At 35.0% G+C, this 23,579-nt stretch overlaps 1 protein-coding gene across 2 annotated transcripts in view; it reads right to left on the reverse strand.

Moving 5' to 3' along the window:
• The window catches only part of LOC149573218 (pleckstrin homology (PH) domain-containing protein), a 380,091-nt gene that overhangs the window by 268,674 nt on the left and 87,838 nt on the right, over positions 1–23,579 (reverse strand). For both annotated transcript variants that reach the window (XM_089814397.1, XM_089814396.1), the window contains exons 10-19: positions 10,851–11,021; positions 10,588–10,671; positions 10,182–10,509; positions 9,949–10,053; positions 9,746–9,841; positions 9,587–9,654; positions 3,242–3,362; positions 2,957–3,139; positions 2,629–2,826; positions 2,368–2,477 (exon numbers count right to left, since the gene is read on the reverse strand). In XM_089814397.1, coding sequence (XP_089670523.1) covers positions 2,368–2,477; positions 2,629–2,826; positions 2,957–3,139; positions 3,242–3,362; positions 9,587–9,654; positions 9,746–9,841; positions 9,949–10,053; positions 10,182–10,509; positions 10,588–10,671; positions 10,851–11,021 — 1,464 coding nt within the window. The remainder of the gene's footprint in view (positions 1–2,367; positions 2,478–2,628; positions 2,827–2,956; positions 3,140–3,241; positions 3,363–9,586; positions 9,655–9,745; positions 9,842–9,948; positions 10,054–10,181; positions 10,510–10,587; positions 10,672–10,850; positions 11,022–23,579) is intronic.

Genomic DNA, 23,579 nt, shown 5'->3' on the forward strand with positions numbered 1-23,579 from the left:
CACAATGATCCAAAATATAAGAAGGGACCAAAGAAGTTGTGAGATGTATTACACAAGTCTATTGACTTGGATATGACCATTCCAGATCTAGCTAGAAATTGCCTTGCTAGATGTTGAGGACGAGGAGTATGTCAGAGCATTTGGAGTTAGTGGAACCAATTTGGGTTTCAATGATGAGGATCTAGGTATGGTTGTGGCTAGGGATGAAGCCATTAATCCCTCATTTTTCGATGACCCATTTGACCCTTGAAGGACATTTTTATTTTTGATACTATGAGTCTATGATCATTGATAAACTATTAAATGTTTCAAACTTTATTATCTGTCAATCTGATAAACTAGTCTATGTTTTGAAATTTCATTTTGCAATTTAGTAATTCAATGTATGATTTTCTTTGCAATCACGAATATAGGTTAATGAGCGAATATTTAATATTTATCTTTGACATTTGGTATTGATCAATGATCAAGTGACATAATATTCATGCTATGAAATGACTTAGTTTAAATTTCCAAACCCACATAATTGCCCCTGAATCTGAATCTATCCCCAAACCCGATTCGACAACTTAGGAGATTTCTCAAAGACGACTAGCCAACATCTTTAAGGTCAACAAAGATGAATTTCATTAAATACTATGCAAGCTTTTTGGGACTGAGCTCATTAGCAAGGATTTTGGTCCAAGGACGAGTGTCGACATCTCTTCCCTCTTCTGCGCTTGGGCTTTCCTTCTATCTGGGAGTAAGGAAGAAGCAAGGAGAATGATCAATATTTGTGTAGAGTCGGTCTAGTGTGGAGGGGCATCGACATGGTTAGAGATGGCAGAAATTGGTGTTGGTATTCACACAAGTGAAGGAATGTGGAGGCAAATTGAGGGTGCCAAGGATGGAGTCCAACCGTTTATAGTGTTCAGCTCCTCAGTCCCTATTATCTAGTGTGTGGGCCAAGCTCGCAAAGCATGGGTAGAGTTGTTGCAGTTTGTTGAGCAATGGGAAGCAAACAAATGCAGACTTGCAGAAGAACGGTGGATAACGAGGAAGCACACCCCAAGCAAGGTTGGAGAGAAGAACCAAATTGGGATCTCCTCGGTGGCACAGCCAGTGATGGTGTTGGGCAAAAAGAAAGGGGAAGTGGAGACGGTAGGTGGAATCATGGTTAATGAGTCTAGGGAAGAGATGATGCATCGTTGGGGAACTGAGCTTGATCGTCTATTGTTGTTTGGCAGTGTTTCAGTGTGCCCACTTTCTGTAGTAGGGCTAGTATGTAAATTTTAAAGCTATGTTTGTCGTTGGTCACAATGTTGATTTCTGGTTTGGGGTAAGGGATTTTGAATGGCTGCAATGTAAGGGCTAAAGGTTTCATCTAGCTTAAGGCTTTTTTAGTACTATAAACTTTATGCCATAAATATTATTTAAAATATATCACTTATAAAAATAAAAAAATCAAGGTATTGTTTAATTGCCAAGGATTATTATCACTAATGTCAAGACAAAGATTAATACTTATCCCGTCTAGTGTATAGCTCTTTCAAGTAACATTTTGTGTGGGGCTGACAACTATATAGACTCCTATAATTATTGCATCGGCTATCTATTGTTAAGTTAATAGAGTTGGTGAATAAATTATTGCCAACACACATTCTAGTGTTCTGTCACGAAATTAATTGTTATATTTCGGTACTTGATTGATCCTTGTGTCCAAGGATTCCTTGGCAGGGCATTACACAAGAAGCCATATAGTTTAGGTTGTTTTCGTTGCATCATTTCCTTGCAAGAAGGTAAAAGTTGTAGTCTATTTCAAGAAGATGAGTTTGGATCCTTCTCATAGGATTGTTTATAAACTTTGGAACACAAGAAGCCATATAGTTAGGAAGGTGTGACCCAAAAATTATTGCATAAACATAAACATATGTTGAAAAGCTCAAAAATTGAAAACATTCTCTCGTTTCTAGGTCAAGAAAAAAATAAGGGAGCCATCTAATGTGTTATATTTTTACCTTTTTGATTACTCTCAAACTATTATGAAAATTCAATAAAACAACAAGTTGCAGGTTTGTATACATAACCTATGGCTTCTGCAAGTTGCAAGACATTAATTAGTGTCAAAATCGACAGTGGTTGAATTCATCTAACAGATTCAACCAGTGCCTATAGCACACAAAATGTCTCCAATTAAATATTTAATATCACCTCCCAACAAGGTTGTTTTTGGTCACATAGATTAGGACTGATACAGAATCAAAATTATATCCATTTCTCTAAGATCATCTAATGTCACAATGGAAGTGGCTATGTAGTTTTAGTTTTCAATTAATATGATATATAATATATATCTAAATATGCTGGAAATCTTAAGCTTTATTTTACCTGACTCGATGTTTGTATGAGCTAGCATTAGGTGATTCCAGAATATACAGAAACTGGCCTGCTAAAGCAGCATACCGGCGTTGCCAAACAGCTTCTCTATTCCCAACCCCCTACAATAATCAATGAAATAATCATCTAAAAATTTGGCACATTGATGATCAAGATATATGTTATCACTGGTGTGCAAATAAATATCTAACTGATTTCAAAAAAAAAGGTTCTCAGTGGATTAATGAAATAAAAAATAAGTTAATAAAGTACCTTCCAAGCTAGGACAGATAAATAACCATCAAAATCAGTTGGATACCAAGGGCGAACAGAGTTTGAAGTTTTATCATTTTGGAATAATGCAGCAACTTTCATCAGGCGATGATAACGAGAAGGAGAAAAATGAAAACCTAAAGAAGGTAATCTCACAGCAAGCCTGGTAGCTGGGTAGAGAGGGTGAGGAACTCGAATCTGCAATGAATGAAAATAATATTCAAGAAAATAAAATAAAACTAATATGTATAGAATGTAGAAGTATAGGGTAGTTTTATTTGGGAATAATTACATTAGTCTACAAATAAAACAAAAGCATATGAAGTACCTGTTGTAAGGATAGAAAGATGGCACATTCATCCAAAACAGGTAGATTCATATCTAATCTCTTCTTTGACTTTTCTCTCCATTCATAGTCCCCATCAACCAAGAAAGCTGATATATCCTTTAATTCTAGCTTGAATTGCATATATATCTCTTTTTCCTCAAGCTCTTCTATTCCATTAGTTTCCTTCATGAAATAGCCAGGATCCAGTCAGACTTTTCAAATAAACAAATGAACTTATTCCATGTGAATACAAGATTACTACTGCAGAAGAATGACAAAATCCACCTCTGTATTAAATGTGAAGTAGCCCAAATCGAGTAGAAGTTTAGTCTCCTGTGTGCCATCAGGACAAAATTCAGTGGGTATTGTGATCTTTGGGGCAGCAATATCCAAATTCAAGGAAAACCTGTGTCACAGGAATAGTGATTCTCTAAGTTCCAAAAAAAATGAATGCACAAACTTTTTTAAGGTCATGTAAATACTACTAAACTTAGGAAAATGAAGAATTCATAGAAAATTGAAAAGGGATTTGATAAAGTTCAATTTCAGTTCTCCTTTACACGATCAATATCAAAAGAACCAAGCATAATAAATCACATTCAGGGAGTTCAGAAAACTTGTAAAGATTTAAGAAACCATCTCCTTATCAAAATCTTGACTTGGGATAAAGATGATCTTGAAGATTCACAAGATTCCCAACTCCATTTCAGAATTAATTGAAAGACATTAGGAAAATCAAATTTCAAGCTCAGATAAAAGAAGACTTAAGCTCTTGTGGTTTGAATGTCAAATTTGGGCTTCCTCCTAATTCCATAATTTTTTATATTCTTAACAATATGACAGACGGAATAAAAATCCTCGATCACAATTGGTACTAAATTTGATTGGCTATCTATTTGAATCAAAGGTTAATCTAAAGCTAGAGTTAATTTTTTTCTTCAAAAAAAAACTTAAATTCTAATTTTAGATTAACTACTGATTCAAATCGAGCTAAAATTGGGATTATGTTGCTAACTGTCATTTTTACTAATCATTTGAGGAGGTTTACTATGCTTTTAGAATGACTTCTCAGCCTTACAGGTATTCTATATCAAAAAAAAACAAATGGTCACTTAAGACCAGGTCTCAGGATAACCATTAAAATGAACTTCCATAAAAGGTCATTTCACAAAGGACTTAGTGTAAGGTGGTAATATTAAAATGAACTTTCATAAAATGTCCTTCCTCAAATGACTCAGTGTAAGGTGGTAATAAGGTTGGAGACGCACTAAAAGAAGAACTTCAATTTATAATGTTGTGTGATTTGGTAGGAACCACGTATCTTGTTCTTCTGCTATAAAGGAAACAGCACTATCCTACAACAATGTGTGATTTTTTGCGGAAATTTCATCATATGGAAGATTTGAACCCTAGAACATTTTTTCCCATGGTTAGATTTTATTGGTATTCATGTATTATGATTGTACTGAAGTTTGAATTAGATCTAAACCACAATCCTTGAATTTTCCATGCTAGGATTTGGACAATTAATCATTGCAGTAGATTGGATATTATCATGTCCCTATAACAATTGACTGTATTAATTGCCCTCAAGATGACAATATTAGCATTATGTGGTTTCACTACCAAGCAATATCATTAAAAATCTAAGCAATACTTGTGATACAGCATGTATGCTATGACCTATGAACCTTGATAAAACAGATTGCATTTGCATTCTCTATCATATAACTGCTTCAGCAATACAAACTGAATAGACATTCAAGATTAGATGCCATTTCAAATAGTTATTTTATACATTCAAAATAGTAACTCTAAAGATTTTGCATAGTTATTTTATACATATAAAATAGTAACTCTAAAGCGCCTTAGAAGCTAAACTAAAATGGGCTTCTATCAAATTAGAGAATGAAAAAATGGTTGACTCAGGTCTGAACTAGTTGAATCCCTTCTGAAACCTCTTGCTGATTATTCTTTCATATTAACATATAAATTCTCATCTAAAAAGCCAGCAGACAGCAATCACAAGGTCTCCTCTCTGCATAATAACTTTGAATATACAGAACAGGATTTTATATTGAATATTATTGAAGCACCGAAAATCTAAATGGATACACCAAGTATCATGAACTACACAACCTTCTCCAAACCCGTCTTTCTATCCAAAAATGAATATATCTGCAAGCAGTAGAGAAACTGACTGTGTTTGGAGTTGCCTAATGCATATAAAAAGAGAAAAAAGAGGGTACAGCCATTATTATTAGTATATAAAAATATATATAATTTTATATTTTCATTAATACTTATTGCAGAATATATACATGTATGTGTGTGTGTATGTGTATGACTTTTTAATATTCAAAGAGTATATAATTTTATTTTTGAAGAAACGAAGTTGGTGTTTCTTTATGCTTGTGTACTAATGAAACCAAAAGTTATAATGTCCCCAGTTTGAAATGAGAAATTAATAATAAATAAGAAAATGAAAATTAAGAAATAAATTAATTAATAAAAATCAACTAGATTTAATGAAAGGTCAAAGTATATGTAAATTAAGGAAAGACTGATCCCTGCCAAGTACATGGTGCCAATGCTGCGAATTGCTATGGAGAACTATTTTGGTGACACTAAAAGCTTGAAGGAATGGCTCGTCACTATGACATCCCCATCCTTTACCTAATAGAAAAATAGCAATAAAACATATGTGTGATCAAGAGGTAGAAAAGCTTAAAAACAATTCCAAGTTAGTGAACAGAGATAGACAATTTGCACATAAGAATTAGAAGTTCTGAGCATATAATATTGCCATTTTTATCAATAAAGTTGATGGCATCAAGATCAACATAATGATCTTATCGAGGATATCATCTTATTTATAAGAACTCACAATTTTCCTATCTAGCATCAAGTAAAGCACAAAGAATAAGATATTGTCTTGAGACTCTCTAGAGACCAAGTGATTAGATATGCTCGGTTGCTACTCCATTCATATGAATAGAGTTTGAAGACTTGAAGCAAATAATCTTAAAATAGTGGTTATGGTTACTTGGTAGCAGATGATATTGGACAGTAAGGTTGTTCCATAAGAACATCTGATTGCATCAAAATCAAGCATGGAACCACTGACTAATCTATACTCAAGCATATCTAAAATATGGTCTGGACAATGAGTTAAAATGATGTCTAGTATGATGACCTTGTTCGTCACCAACCATATCACTTGACTCTGCAAAATGAAATAAAAACTTTATCCTTGTCTAAAAGGATGCAATTAGAGTCTGCCAAGGTTCCGACCAATGGTGTTGTATAACACCTCTTGCAATGCCCTCCTAAACTTAAAGCTAAAAAGCTTGAAACAACCTCTAGAATTTGTAGAAGATGTAACTTCTTATCATAACCACCAAGTCAATGGAAAGGACAAAAAAAGACAAATATTACAAGATAGATAACATTCAAAAAAAAACCTTGTTAAACATTCGGAAAAAAAAAACCTTTAGATGGTAAACATTGAAAATGGGAAGCTCAATGCTAAACACGATCTCTTGAACTGTCAACTTGAACAAAGTAACTATACGACTCAATCAGTAATATATTTGCATATTCAACTAGATAAGTGAATTTAGTTAACCTAGAATTTAATCTTTTACTACAAAAATTGGTGTATTTTTGTGTGTTCTGTCCATTAAATTTTGGCATGAAAAATGGTGGATCTGGTATAGGGGTTCACAAATATTGATTGCCAAATTAGGACGAATGGTAATACTGAGATGCCACTACAAAGGAGCTAAAAGCTGAATTTAAGAGTGTTATTGTGCAAACCCATGATTTAGGTGGAGATCCACAACACTTTGTTTACTTGAAACTCATTTGAATTTTGTCATTTTCAACTAAGAATTTGAAATTCCCACTTTACTTCATGTAACAACTCATTAAAAGCAATATTTAAGAGTGTTGTTGTGCAAACTCGTGATTTAGGTGGAAATCCACAACATTTTGTTTGCTTGAAACTAATTTGAATTCTTGTCATTTTCAACTAAGAATTTAAAACTTCCCACTTAAATTCAAGTAAGTCAACTTGAATTTTCATTTCCACTTGGTGTTTTTAAAATTTCTCATCCAAGACCTTGGTTCTCAACCCCGAAAAGAATGAAACATCATTTTGGAACTAATGACATCTCACTCTCACGACATTTTGACAACTTTTGTAATTTATTTCCCACTTCATGAAATCCCTTGTAATTCACTTCAAGAAATCCCTTGTAATTCTGCCTTTTATTTCCAACTTATGACTTTTTCTAATGGATTCAAGGCTTGCGTAGACAACTTTCTTACAGGTTACTTTCTTACTTATTTAAGGACAAGATTGAAGCTAAGAGAACAAAGTACCAAAATTACTACCAAAATAGACAAAATTGGCAAACACATAAAACAACCAAGTTAGCAAACGAAAAAAAAGGAGGGTCCCCATTTGAATGGAGTGAATGAGTTTAGAATACAAGAAGTTGCATCATGTGGCAAACTGCAATCATTAGGGGTGCTGCAAGAAACACAAAAAGCCTAAGTGGTTCCGGTTGGTCCACTATGGCGACTATATTATCGACTAGTCAAAAGTGTAATGCTCAAAATTGCATGGCTATGTAAAATGTGTAGCCTTCCTAATTTTGTATAAAGTGGTGTCTAACCTTGCTAAAACCATAATAGTTCCATTTGTTTGTTTACATTCCACATGCTTGCTTGATCGCAAGCAGAGTACTTTGCATCATTACTAAGGTATATGTAGCAATTGCTAAAGATGGATGGATAGATGGTCATATTAATGTAAGGATTTAAAAGGTGCTCTTACATATTTTGGATCATTACGATGCTCCTACGGTTGTTGTGATCCATGACACACATTTCACAATCAAGAAACTTGTTTTGTAGATCCTCCTAGGTGAACATCCCTAACATATTGCCATCTTTGTTTCTACTTACTATTATAGAGAACATGATTATGATTTTTCCTTTAGAAATCATGAGAACAAAATTTCTCTTAAATGCAAATGATCTCATATTAATTTCTAAAACAATGCATATAATAAGAAAAAGGTTGTGGGCACTTGAAGCGTTTTGTTAAAAGTTGATACACAAGTTAACACTAGCAAAACAAAAATCAGTATCTTCCCATTATAGTGTAAAAAATAAACAAAATAGCTTTATTTGTGAAGGCAACGCATCAGGAGTAGTTGATGAGTAGAAATACATCAAACTTGATCTTCACAACAAGTTCAATTAGGAAGCATGCGAGACAAAAAGAATTCAAGGAGATTGGAAAGCACTATGTACCCTGCAAAATGCATCTTGGTCTACTTGTTACTCCAATGATTCCCTACAGATGGGAAATTTAGATAAATAGAATGTCAAACCAGAAGTGGGGACGGGAAGAAAGAATCCAGATACATCAAATCATAAGTTGTAATAATCACCCTCATATATTTTTTATTATAGTTAATTAAGCAATATAGAAGCTCAACATAAATCCTCAAACAATGATATCTCTATTCTTATAAATGCTTGTGAGGTTTACAAAGCTGTTACACATACTAGTAAAGAAGAAAGAAACATCAAATGATAAGTTCTAAAAAATACCTTCCAATTGTTTTAAAGTTTCTATTTCTACAATATTGAAGCTTCACATAAATCCTCAAACAATGATATCTCTATCCTTATCAATGCTCATAAGGTTTACAAATTTGTTACAAGTTGTAGTACAAAATGATACTAAAGAAAACCCCTCACAAAAAGATGCCAAAACATGAGATAGACAAGAATATGGAATGCCCACAAGAAAACACTTTGTGAAACTGATTTTGTGGATGTTGCAAGTCTGATTGACTCAGTTTTTGTTGTATATCAAAATAAGATAAACATTGGCATAATTGTGGAAACTCTAAAAGAAGATAAATTCTAAACATTCATTTGTAAGTCGAGCGCTTTCACCATCTGATAACCCATTACCAAACATTACTGTTTTCCTATCTTTCACCATCAATAATTCTAATACTTAACTTGCTGGTTTTGATACTTCAAAAAATAGAACAAATCCCATATTCCTTTTTTTTCATTCATTATTTTAGAATGATTGCCCACACTATAGAATATAATTGGTTCACATTCATCTTTAAGTCGAGCACTTTTATAGTTTCGCAATCAATAATGAGTGAACTATGACATATTTGAATAAGGCATGTCATGATAATGATTTAAGAATAAAGACAAAGAGTTGTGACAAAAAAAGGTTTCAAGGAGTTACTACTAAAACTTATACTAACAATCTCAGTAAATAAACAAGCAGTCCAAGTTGATATACTCCACAGCTATCCATCTTTCTTAATTCAAAACAATTTGTCTTCTATGTGCCCCTCTCCTGGCATCCCTGCTTATCCATCCCAACTCCCAACTATCCATGACACATATCCTCCCATCCCCCTCATCTGTTATGTTTTGTGAAAGCTAGCCCATACTTCAAACTCAATCTCTGGAGCTAAAGTTAAACCATACTAGAAAATTCATCATGTGGCTAAAAGTCTGATCATTATCATAGTTTTGATTAAAAATCTATGAAGTATCAGAAAATAAATTCTAGCTTACTTGGAACGGTCCTGTAATGCTTTGCTCAATTGTTCTTGAGCACTGCGCTTTACTTCATTCAAAGTCATCTGTTACATTGAAAATAAGCAACAGAATTCAGAATGCCTGAGAGTAAAAATTTCTGCATCCACACAGATTAAGATATAACAACGGGCTGACCTGTACAGCAGCTGCCGTCTCCAATGCAACAATTTGACTAACAGCACTGCTACTTTCAAAAAAGCTTGTAATGCGGTCAATGGCAACCTTCAAATACTGATGCATAAAGAGTTATGTCAAAGAAGATTTTCCCTATGGTTAGCAGCTAAAATCAAAATAATAAATATATAATAATTAAGAATGCTAGGGTCTTCAAAGCATACAGTCATGTAACAAGGGGAAGCTTTGGCAGCTAAGCTCCAATCTAGCTGCCTATCAAAAGGCATATACGAAAATGTTGCATTGAGTGACTCTTCTTCAGTTGCACTCTGCAAGCAAACCAAGGCAGTCTCACTTTTCACAATTGGTGGATGAATTTCATGATAAATTATCAATCACTTTATAAACAAATGTTACAATTTTAGTTCCAAAAAATAATTGTAAAACCTAATACAACCTCAACGAGAAGCCCCTCACAGGATCCTAGCTGGTAGGATTGCAGCTTTACATCAAAAATTTTAGTATCTGGGTACAGTTTCACTGAGCAATTAAGTCCTTCACAAGATAGTTCAGTAAGATCGTGCCCATCACTTATCAGCTTTGATGCATTATGCTGCATGTGGACCTCAAGAAGTGTATGAATTACATTCAATTTTCCTTGACTTGGAAAGAAGGGACTCTCTGTTTGATCCTTGTAACCAATAAGTTCATTCAATTGTTTCATTTCCTCTTCTGTTAAGTTCCTGGTCTCATTTCCATTACTATTTTTACTGTTTTGTGAACCCCTGTTAAGGTAAATGAAGACATGTCAAGCATAAGTAATGGTAAAATCTGATCAGGAAAAAATAAGTTAAATAACTAACCAGCCAAATTGCCACCAGCTTTTCTGTGGCTGCTTCTTCATATCTCTCCCAATAGTCTGCTCTACAAAATTGTGAGCCAGCATTCTGCATGTTTCAAGTACATAGTCAAAATGTAATCTTGATTGACGAGAAGTAATAAATTTTATAAATAACTCAAACCATCATCATACTGCTTGTCAGAATACTTTTGGTTCTCTAATACAAAACCAATTAGTTTGGATAGTTCCAAAAGTTTAGGCAATTCCATAAATATCACAGGATACCTCCATTGTAAAATAACTTCAATTTCAAGTTCACGGTCAAGTTCTTGAATCTCTTTATCATCATCGATAATTGTTCGATCAGGATTAGCTTCTAAGCAAGCAACATAGCGTGATACATATCTCTTACACAATTGTGTATACCGCAAAATCTGATCCCACGAAAGATGACCACTGCATACACAAACAAGTTGTGACAGCTATTTCAGGCATATGAAGAGAAGCAGATTTTTCTTCTAAAATAATATAGCAAGAATTTCAAATTGGAGACAACTATAAAACAAAATCAGGTTAAAAAGGCAACATGATGCTTTACACAATATAACTTGCTTCATAAAACTCAAGTAGACTTGCTTCAACTTTTAAAAGTGAGACCTCCTTGCAGTTGAATCTCTCTCTTAAGATTCTTCTATTAAATGTCAATTTTGAGCTGGTAAGACTTGAAGATAAAATCCTAACACTATGCTTCCAGAAGCGACCAAATTCTAAGGTTGTGCAAAAAACTCCTCTGGCAAGCAGTATGCACCCATTGTTAGAAGGCAGGTACTCACAGTGACCTGATGGTAACTACTGTCTGCAAGAGGAATCACCCCACCACTGACAGTAAAAACTCATAGTCTTACGTCTGCATACCCTGATTAACCTGATTTAGTGCCAGCAAGGACAACAAGAAAAAACAAGCAAACCTGATCCATATCCATGCTGACCCCACTTTCATTCAAATTAATCTGACCTTGCAAGTTGCAAACATTCTACTGTTACAGACACAATCACAGACCTTATTCTCTATAGTACCAACAAAATGAACTATCTGTAGGGATCAGAAATGTGGGTAAATCAACCAATTGGATTCAATAAAGAGATCAACTTAATTATAACTAACATAAGAAAACATAAAAAACTGCACTTACCTGATATGACATTAAAACTGAAACAAATCTAATGAAAATGACAATGGCAGAGCCATATAATTTTCTAAATGCAACAAGGCAAGAGCTGTAATGGAGACTTCAAGGCACTATAATGTTATGGATCAAGCATATAAAATTAATAAAGTCTCTTCCACAATAAAACACGGTAAACTTTTAACAACTATTTTTTTATAGGCCAATAAAGAGGTAATTTATGAAAAGCATATAATAATACATGTAGTTGTTGAAGCTCAAATAGAGATGCTTTTTTATATACTTTGATGCAAACATTAAACATTTTGAATATCTTTCCAGAGGGATGTAGTGAATAAAATATTTATGACTACATTAATACTCTATAATTAGGAGGTGTGTCCCCCCCACCTTGAGATGCATCTCAGAGATGGAGACATGTAGTATAAACTATTCCATAGTTTTTGACCTTGCATGCCTATCACATTTCTGACAAGGAGAACATTAACCAAGCAGTGACCCATTTTTGTTTTGTGTTCACTTAGAATGGGTACACCAATAAGCAAATTTCTAGAGCCATCAATCAAGCTAGATCTCGACCCTCTCAATCTCTTGCCCTTGCTAGCGCTTCCATTCTGTACATTAATGGCATTTTGCAGAAAGTTGCCAAGATTCTTGCAGAAAATATCTTCAATGTTCTTTCAAACCTTTTTTGGTGTTACAGAACCGTATCCTGCCTCTCAAATGTAAAGTTTCTGCTAATTCCTTATCTGAATCAGACTTTTAATCTAGTCTTTAAATGCTGAGAATGGTCTTCTAAGAATTCTGAATATTGATGAAGTTATTGCCTATTTTGATGTAGATCCAATAATGAATATTTGACCTTTGATTGTGAGGGGGTATCTCTGATATAATTCGCAGATATAGATGCTTAGAGGAGCAGACTTGTTGTAGCTGTGTGTACTTAATCTACATCTATAACCTCCCTATATATCCTTCCTAAAGGGGATGCCCCTCAAAGGGACATATCCCTTCCTAAACTAGCACTAACTAAACTCTCCTTAAGTCGGCGATCAGGGAAAAACAAATATAATAACACTTAACTAACTATGTATTAGTTTAATTAAGCATTATAATGTTGCTTCATGAGAAGTCGTCGGCTCCTATAGGAAGAGTTATATTAATACAATGCCAATTTAGATATATATATAATAATAAGAGGAAGTATGGTCTGTACTATTAGAACTGTAGGTTATCTGGTTAATATTCTTTAACACTCCCTCTTAACCTAATAATCCTACAAAGAGATATATCTGGCAACACCAATACAGATGAATAAGCAAGAATTAATACTCTATATTTGTTTGATTCTTCTTAGTATGTGGTATCATACAACACATGATACAAAGTCATATTACTAAATCTGAGATATGACAAATCACTACTACTAGTGATATTATACAATATAAATCTGAAGAGTAATCTCTCATTTATCCAAGTTGTGATTTCATAGAAACTGGTATTTCTATATCACAAGAAGATCCTGAGTTTTAAGATCTACTAGAATATAGGCTAAACTCGGAGAATACTAAGATTCTTCCTTTATCCAATTTGTGACCCATGAACGTAGCGATGTCAACATCACAATATGATCCAAAACTTATCTAGATCTTATAGTAAAATCTACTGTTTAGTACATTATCTAAGAGATCGTCACGTCTCATAATGACTTTTATACAAGATTTCATTATCCCAAAGATTGTCACCTCTTTAAATAATGAATACACATAGTGGAGCCCATAACGGTCAATAGCCTAAGAAAACAAAATTATTTTATTAATAACCAAAAGAGTACAAACGGATTACAACTCAACCATACCAAGTCTCCTCCTAAAATGTTCTATCTTCACTCTAGATAGAGGTTTGGTGAGTATGTCTGCTGTCTAATCTGCAGTGCAAATGTATTCCAATTTTACAGAATTTTTGTCTACCATATCTCTTACATAATGGTAAGGAATTTCAATATGTTTGGACCTATCATGGAAAACTACATTCACTGAGAGCTTGATGGAACTCTAGTTATCACAATGAATAATCGTGGGATTCATAGCTTGCCCAAATAATCCCATAAGTAACTTCCTCTATCAGACTGCTTCTCAAGAGGCCATTGCTGCTGCAATGTATTCAGCTTCTTTGGAACTTTGTGCTACTGAAGACTGCTTTCTGCATATCCAAAATATCATTGTTGATCCTAAACTAAAACAACATCCTCAAGTACTTTTACTATCTTTAACAATTCCACCCCAATCTGAATTAGTGAATCCATGTAAGTCTAAAGCAACTTTCTTATATTTGAGTCTGACATTAAGAGTGCCATGTAAGTATCTCATAATGTGTTTAACCGCAACTAGGTGAATCTCCTTTGGTTCACACATAAACTGACTTAAGGCATTAACTGCATATCAAATATTTGGTCTTGTACTTACTAAGTACATAAGGGACACGATCATCTGTCTATAGAGAGTAGAATCTATGGAAGGTGATTCTGCTACTGCTTCCTCAAGTTTATGTAGATCAGTCTCCGTTGGAGACGACATAGGTTTGCAATTCCACATTCCAAATCTCTTCATAATATCTAATGTATACTTTCCTTGATTAAGTATGATACTGTCAGAATTTTGTCGTACTTGCAACCCTAGGAAGTAGTGAAGGAGTCCCAAATCTTTCATTTCGAATTCTCTTGTTAGATCTTTCTTGCACAAATCTATGAGATGATCATCACCTATTATTAGTAAATCATCGACATACAGTATCAAAATTACCATATCATCTTTATCTCTTTTGTTATATAATTTGGATCAGCTTCATTCTTGGAGAATCCTAAGCTGGTGAGATACTTATCAATTCTTTCATACCAGGCCTTGGGACCCTGTTTAAGCCCACAGAGAGCTTTCTTGAGCCTGCAAACAAAAGCATTAGGATCATGAGTTTCAAATCCTTCAAGTTGCTCCAAATATACTTCTTCTGAAATCTTCCCATTTAGGAATGTTGTTTTTACATCCATTTGATGTACCTTCCATCCCTTTGATGCGGCAATTGCTAAGACTGCTCTTACAGAGGTATATCTGGCAATAAGAGCAAAGGTTTCTTCATAATCAATCCCTTCTATTTGAGAAAATCCCCTGGCTACAAATCTAGCTTTATACTTCTCAATACTACCGTGAGTAGCATGCTTTATTTTAAATATCCACCTGGAAGAAATTAAGAAATTTTCCTTTAGGTCTTGGAACAATTTCCCAAACATCATTTTTCATTATAGATTGGTATTCTTCTATCATAGTGTTAGAGCTTGTAAACTTGGTCGCACCCTAACAGGTTTTGGTCCCAAGTCTTCCCATTGAAGTTGAATTTTGTAATATCCTCCCCTGATTTGAACTTTGACTGGTAGAAATTTAACTTAAGGAATATTGTCAAACACTTTGTATGCAAACTCATAAAGCTGATTTCCTCAATAAATTGCTTTCCAATGAGTATCAAAATTTGACAGAAGAAACCTGGAATTAGTTGCCGTAGTATTTTGCAGATGTAGTCGGCAGCCCTCCAAACTTCTAATCAGCCGAAAAAACAAGTAAACTTGATACCAACACTGTTCACGCCGTACTGTAGCAAAATACTGTTAATGCCGACTGTAGCAAAATACTGTTCATGCGGCACTATAGCAATAACTAACTTCAGATCTGCACCTCAAACCCTTGTAAATTTCTTTATGCGAACGCCCCAAATGAAACCCAGTGTGTTTCCTGAAGTGAAAACACCCTTGATCCTCCTGACTGTGTCTTCCAACAGCGAAGAGAATGCTAGCAAAGAGGGATTCCGTCCTCCAAGCCCGATAATCAAATATCCAGCAACATAACATTAATCTTCATCCAAGCATACAAAAAAAAAGCTCTTCCATTTCTTTTATAGTGTTCTCACAAGAGCTCAATCCTTCGTTTTCTCAATGTGGGATAAAACATAACTCCCTTTATGTACCTTATGTCTCCAATGTGTTATAAAAATAAAGGGAACTCTTTTAATTTAAATATTTCCCACAAACTATAGTCTATGCATTAATAAAGTTAAATATTTAAATTTAACTTTATAAAATGGCTTTATCAATGCATAACAAATCTTATCAATGATAAATAAGTTTTCCTGTCGATTTTAAACAATTACCATCGACATACCACTGTGACTGAATGTTCGGCCATGTCCAAGATGACTTACTATAAATAGTAAGTATGCCCAAAGTTGCCCCAGAACCTCTCAGAAAGACCTGCAACTGAAACTGTCTAGGCCAAATGGCCTCTAAGCCCCTTTAATGTCCTAGTTAGCCTACGGGACTGTGGGGAAATAGGCTAACGACAACATCATACTATGAATGCTAGAAAGGGGATATTACAAACTTTAAGTAGTAATTTACTTCAACTTCAGGTTCAAAGTCTTGTTGGTCTGCCATGTGATAAGCGCACTAGTTTTATCGAGTCGACCTTTGTAAACTTGAAGTCCAAGTTGATGTTGAAGCCTGATCACTCAAAACTTCAACTTCAATTTCAATGTTGATTTTGTCTGCTAACTATTTTTGTATGCAGATTAAAGATTGTCGAGCCATTCCAAGGTGGGTCCCAGCATAATATTTTTCCAAAGCACCTGAAGTCATATGCAAGGAAATTTAAGGCAGCACGTATTCAGTTGGGCAATACTTAATGGAGTATTAACAATGTCATTCCATGATTACTTGTTATGGGAAGGTACGTGCGGATTTGACAGGGTAATTAAAACAAGAACACCCGCGGCGCCTTTTCTGATGAATGTCACACGAATGAGTAATGATGATTTTTACTCGCTAAATCTGTCCCGCGATTCTCTGTCCATGTCATTTCTTAAATGCATGCAATTACCCTTTCCCACTCATCTCATTTTCTCCAGAAAAATCTCGGCGCTTCTGGATAAGAAAGGCGAATTTTGGGCTGTTTCTTTGTCAAACTGTAAGTGCATCTCCATTCCCCTTTGCATTTTGGTTGTGCTTTGCTTCATTTTGAAAGTATTTTAAAACCTGGTCCTGTAGATTTGTTGTCATAATAATCATGACGCTTTTTCGGCCAAAAATGCCCAAATTAGAGAAGCCGCCATTACTCAATTCCTTGCCTGAAATCCGTGATACGTTTTTGGTTAATAGAAATTTATCTGAAGTTTTTGAAAGAACCAAAACTACTCTGTCAAGTCCCATTTACCAGAGGCTAGTTGATAGTGGTTTATTAGAAGCCGCCGCTTTTCCTGCTGCAATCCCATGCCCAGAGCTCATCCTCGAATGTGCAAACCATTATGACCCTGTTTCAAGATGCATTAAGAAAACCTCAGGGGAAGTAGTTGTCAAAATTAACAGGACCAATGTCAATTCCGCCCTCAAGATTCCTCATAAAGAACCCTATGAGCCATGGACGTTCAAAGAAGCTGAACACCTGTATGCCGCAAACAAAACCAGCTACGACACCAAGATTGCTCAGTCCTGGCTCTTGAAGCCTGCAGAGGGAGGTTCTAAGTTGCCTAAACCATTGACCATCGAACACTTCATCAAGAAGATTGCAGATATTGTATTCTTGTTGAATAGAATTAAGGGAAATGAACATGTTTTCCATTGGGAGTCTTGGATGTACTTCTTCATACAGAAGATAGTTGAAGGTGTCAAATTCATCGATTGGTCAGACCTAATGGCAGAGAACTTACATAAGGGCCTAATAGATGTTACCAATTGCGATCCATTTTTCTTGTCCTCTTACTTGATTTATACCCTAGCCGCATCCAAAGATTGGGATTATCTTCCACATATACCTTGGGTAGATGACATGCCTATCTACCAATATTACAGAGATCTCCAGGAAGATATATCATGCAAAGAGTTTAAGAAGGTCAATGATGTTTTTCTAGGGAAACTGGTTTTTGAACTACAGGGTCGAGAAAACAATAGGATGTCAGAGGAGGCCATGCAGGTTGTGCAAATTTATGGTTGTTATTTCATCCAATTTCCCAGATTTACCTATATCAGAGTGGGCGGTTTTCCTGGTGAACCTTTGAAATTACCACGCTACTGTTCAGATTCTATAGTGTTGTCAAAAATGTGTCGGCAGTTTGCTTCCCTTGTTGAGTCCTTTCAAATTTCCAAAAAATCCTCTTCAGTATTCTTCCCGATTGAAATTGGACATTATAGATGCCCCAGTTTGAAAGAAGCCATATTGTCAGCCAAATCTTTAACCCGCTTATGTCTTAAATCTTTCACCTCTCGGTTAGATTTTGACTACACCGGCTTTATTAGAAACAATGTCAAAAATGCAGCTTCTCTCTTTCATTCCCCGCAACTAGAGGATTTTTGGGCGAACTGTCATGATGAATTTGAAGTAAGGAAGAGGCTATGGTCGCGCTTGACCATTAAACAAGTCGCCATGTTCAATGTGGAGTTAGATACCTATGGGCTGAAAGATGATGATTCTGAAGGTGTGCTTGATCAATTTTACATGGATCAGATTGAATGCATGCCTATCCCTAAAATCGATTGGGAGAAAAGGGAAGAAAATGATATATATGCCCGTACCAAGGATGTAATAGTAAGAACTGCCAAATGGATAAAGTCAAAAATGGCGGCTACTCCAAGCTTTTCTGAGAAGTCTTCAAGAAGCAAGGGTAAAAGGACTGCTCATAAGAAAACTAATCGAAGTGTCCCTGATTCTGTTGCAGGTCCACTTGAAGTTGAACTTGAAGCTGTTCCAGAAACACTTCAACTTCAAGTTCAAGAAGAAACTCCAAAAGGAATGAGGGTAACCCGCTCAAGCACGAAGAAGGCATTAGCCGTCAAAAGTAAAAGCACCATAACGGTGGACTTGGAGACAGTAGAAGACCTATCTATGGCGGATAATGTACCTGAATCCCAGAATTCCCCAATGGATATAGGAAATCAGGAAAGTAATCTCCCCTTACTTAAATGTTCCCCTGCTGCTACAAAGGATCAAACTACTCCTAAATGGCTTGAGAAATCAATGGAGAAGAAGAGAAGTATGGTCCCAATATCTATGCCTATTGACGACCTGGTTAGCAAATGCCTTGGTAAAGCACACAAAGTAAAAAAAGCAAGGACCGAAGCAAGAATCAATTTTGACAAAAGTTCAGGTCGATGGGCAGCAAAGATAGCTACGCCACCTGATGGGAGTTCTCGTGATTTTGTAGTGCCTCAAGATTTCCAAATAACAAAGGTTGATTTGGGAAAAGGAAACCGTGAAGTTGACATGAGATTCTTTGAGGTATCCAATAAGAAGATCGCGGAGAGAGTGTGGAAGGATGGGCAAGACAAGCAAGAAATGAAGGAGACAATAAAGAACATGGCACAGTACATTAACGCTATCTTGCATCCTGAAGCAAAGCCAATCCGTGAGATGTCAGCCATTGTTGACGTATCCTCTGCAACCAATCAGAAATCGTTGGAGAACCTACACAAGTGCAAAGCAGTAGCCAAAGTAGCAGGTGAATGGGTACAAGATGTTCTGCTTAACAATGTAAAACACATTGGACATCTAGATCATGCCTCAAAGGAGATATCGAACATTACTAAAAAGGTGGAGGTAAGTAATGATGGATATGAAAAAGAGAAGAATAACTGGGCAAAAGTGGTAATATCGCTAGAAGATGTGCAAGAATTTGGGTTGCAGAAATTTCAAGCTGAATGTCCTGTAGCGGGTCTTGATGAAAAAACTTTGTACTTCATAAAAGATTGCATTGAATGGCGAAATGAAGCACTGGCACAGGGGGTATCTGAAATCAAAGAAGCATTACAAGAACTTAAGGTTATACATCAGATTATTCAGAATGACCTTAAGTGGTTTGTAAAACAGTTCATGGAAAGAGAAGATGACTCCGTTCCCAATCAGACGAAATAATCAAAGAAGTCCAAAAGAAATTTCAAGAATGGCAGGACAAGAGGACACCAGCCAAGCAGGATTTCTCCAACGTGGCTCATACTAAAGCTATGTTGATTATCAATCTGAAGCACTTGGAGATGCATGAGGAAAAGGCTGCTAAACTAAAGAAGATGAAGGAAATTTGGAAGCAACGGCTCGCCTACATTGGTCTTCCACATCAATCCGTTATTTCTGCCTTTTCAACTGCCTACAAAACGTGGAAGTTGGCAAGAGGAGTGGTTGGTGGTGACAATGCAACCTGATCAAAAACCGTTTAGTTGCCGTTTGGTTTTCTTGCATTTTCAGTTATCAGTTATTTCCAAAAGACAATTAACTCCTGGCGGGGTAATTTTGGTTTAGTCCAGCCCCATGCCTATAAATGTAATAATTAGTATTGTTTAGGGGGTTCGAATTTCTCTAGTAGACCGGTAGATAGAACTACTTTTGTTTATGGTTTTATTTCCAATTTAGAAGCAACATTTCAAAACTTCGGCAGACACATGAAACTTTATAGTTTGATTACGGGTTAAAAGCTTTGTAAGTGGGTACTATTGTCTACTTATTTTGGTATTTCTATAGATACTATTTAAGCTTTTAGCTGCACCTATTATTGATTTTGAAATTGTGAACTCTGAATTTGGAAATTCTGTGGGAAATTAGTTCATGAAATTTGCCTGCTCGATAATTTAATTATTCAGCTATGTGGATCATTTTGATAATTAAAATCGAGTGGTTCTTTTGCATTAAAGTTTGTTTCATATTCATGAGATGAAATAAGTTGTTTCAACACCTCCAGCAGATTGCATTCTTGGAAAGTTTTCTATTGAGTTTATTTGGTTAAAACTCCCAATGCAATAAAGGTAGCTACAGCTGTTTCAATTGAAGAAATTTCAAGCAAAGAATTCCTAAGTCCTTCGAATAGGAATTCATTTGTTAGTTTACATTCTTTTCTTTGTTTTGATATATGAACATTCATGGGAAAAACTGTTCACTAACACATAGCTTCTTTCCAAGCTGTATGTTTAATAGCATCAGAAGGATCGGTTGGTTCTATTTTGGATAAATCACACATGTTTGTATATAACAAGAGAATCTTTTAGGTCTTTTGCTTTTTCTAACTGTTCCGGGAGGTGCAACAAAGTTTTGAGTTGCTTCAATTGTTTTAATGGCCCAAAGTGATTTTTTCTTTGGATTTTCTTCAAGGTTCATATTTTGAATTTCATCTTCAATTTCTTCTAAGTTCTCCCTCTAGGACCCAGATTCACTATTTCTTTCAGAACTAGATAAAGGAGAAGGTTCATTAGAACTTATGGCTCTTTTGAATGCAAGATCTTCTTCAAAGATTACACCTTTGCTAAGTTCAATATTTTTCTGTACAGGTATGAAAATCCTATATGTCTTAGATGTTTCACTATACCCTACAAAAATACCTTTCCTCCCAAAGGGGTCTAACTTGGTTCTCTTTTCTTTTTGGAACATGGATATATACAGGACACCCAAAAATTCTAAGATGACTGATATTGGGTTTTACTTTAATGAATACTTCTTCAAGGGTTTTATCTTTAAGATAGGAGTGAGGATTTCTGTTTTGAATATATACAGCAGTACAAGAGGCTTCTGCCCAAAGATAATATTCTAGATTTTGATCAAAAATCATAGCTCTAGCAACTTCTATAATTGTCCTATTCTTTCTTTCTGCTACCCTGTTTTGCTCTGGGTTATAAGGAACAGTGTACTCCCTCTTAATCCCTGATTCTTTACAAAACCTTTTAAATAAATCTGAGGTATATTCTCCTCCATTATCAGTTTTGAGGGTTTTAATTTTATGCCTGAAAAGTTTTCAGTTAATGTTTTGAATTCTTTAAACCTTTATAGGATTTCTTCTATTTCCTTGCATTTTAAAAAATAAATCCATGTTTTCCTAGATAGGTCATCTATGAACAAGATATAATACCAGAATCCTCCAAGAGAAGGAACAAACATGGGTCCACATAAATCTAAATGAATTAATTCTAGTACATTATTTGTTTTCCTAGTACTATCATGAAAGGGACTTCTAGTGTTCTTACCCAGAGCACACCCTTTGCAAATACTTTAGTTTAGGTAATCCAGTAACCATCTTCTCCAGAGTTGATAAAGTTTTGAAATTTAGATGACCTAATCTTCTGTGCCATATTTCATTTGTATCTGCAGTTTGTGAACTAGGGCTTGAATAGAACGACTAGGTTCTATAGTTAATTCATACAAATATCCTTTTCTTTGACCAATTAACTTTGCTTTCTTGATAGAGGAGTTATGAGCCCAAGTTAATACTTTGTCATCCACGAATGCAACATTATGACCATCATCTTCAAGTGTTGTAATTGAGATTAGGTTTCTTTTAATTCCTGGTACATACACCTTTAAGAAGAAGAGTATTTCCTAATTTTAGTTTCAAAGTACAAATTTCAATTCCTTCAACGGAGTGTGTTGAGTTATCACCAATCCGTTAACCTTCTCTGATAAAGAATCTAGAGTTTCTTTGTATCCCATTATATGTCTAGAAGATCCACTATCAATTACCCATGCTTTATTTGAAATTTCATTTGATAGAGAGGAATACAAAACACGGTTTTCAAGATCATAAGTATCTTCTTCTCTAATAACATTTGTACAATTTGCTTGTTTGGAATTTTCAGGACAATTAGATTTGTAGTGTCCAAATTTTTCACATTTGAAACACTTTATTTTAGATAGGTCTTTCTTGAGTTTTCCATTCTTTTGATTTCCCTTTTTCTTCTTGAAATGCTTCTTCTTGCCCTTATAGGAGTTTGTATTAAGAACGTGAAGTTCTTTATCTTCTTCTTTTGGATTCCTTCCTTTCTTTAGTTTTCTAGATTCCTCTTGAAGACAATCATTTTTGAGTCTCTTAAAGTCCAAAAGCTTATCTTTGGCACTTATTCCTTGTGCAAATGTCTCCCATGAATCTGGCAATCCATCTATAGCCATAAGTGTTAATTTTGTGTCACTAATGATGGTTCCTATGCTTGACAATTCATCTCTAATGCCAGCAATTCTTAAGAAGTAAGAATTTATCAATTCTCCTTTCTTTATCTGAATGTGATTCAGTTGCCTTTTAAGTGCAAGAACCCTAGTTGCATTGTTTATTTCATAGGCATTTCGTAATGCATTCATCATATCAAAGGCAATTTGATGTTTTATAAGCATAGGTACAATATCATTTCTTACTCCATCCAAGATGATCTGAGTAGCTTTTCTATTTCCTCTACTCCATATAGATTTGTGAGGTTCAACTAGGGGTTGTTTGGATGCTCCATCAACGAATTATTTTACATCGTTCTCTTCAAGAATCATCATGATTCTAAATTTCTAGGCTTCAAAGCACTCTTTCCCATCAAACCTGTCCTGAAGTCTGATTGTGTATGCCATTGAAGGTAGAAGATAGTTGCTAGATATATATAGAGTCTGATAATTGAATTTTGCAGAGCCTAGGTTCGACTAGCAGGGCTCTAATACCATGTAAAGTTTCTGCTAATTACTTATCTGAATCACACTTTTAATCTGGTCTTTAAATGCTAAAAATGGTCTTCTAAGAATTATGAATATTGACGAAGTTATTGCCTATTTTGATGTAGATCCAATAATGAATATTTGACCTTTGATTGTGAGGGAGTATCTCTGATATAATTCGCAAATATAGATGCTTAGAGGAGCAGACTTGTTGTAGCTATGTGTCCTTAATCTACATCTATAACCTCCCTATATATCCTTCCTAAAGGGTATGTCCCTCAAAGGGACATATCCCTTCCTAAACTAGCACTAACTAAACTCTCCTTAAGTCGGCGATCAGGGAAAAAAAATAT

The sequence above is a fragment of the Cupressus sempervirens genome, chromosome 2 (assembly GCF_028749045.1).
Source record: "Cupressus sempervirens isolate cs-2001-9-10 chromosome 2, ASM2874904v1, whole genome shotgun sequence".
In the NCBI taxonomy this organism is placed as follows: Eukaryota; Viridiplantae; Streptophyta; class Pinopsida; order Cupressales; family Cupressaceae; genus Cupressus; species Cupressus sempervirens.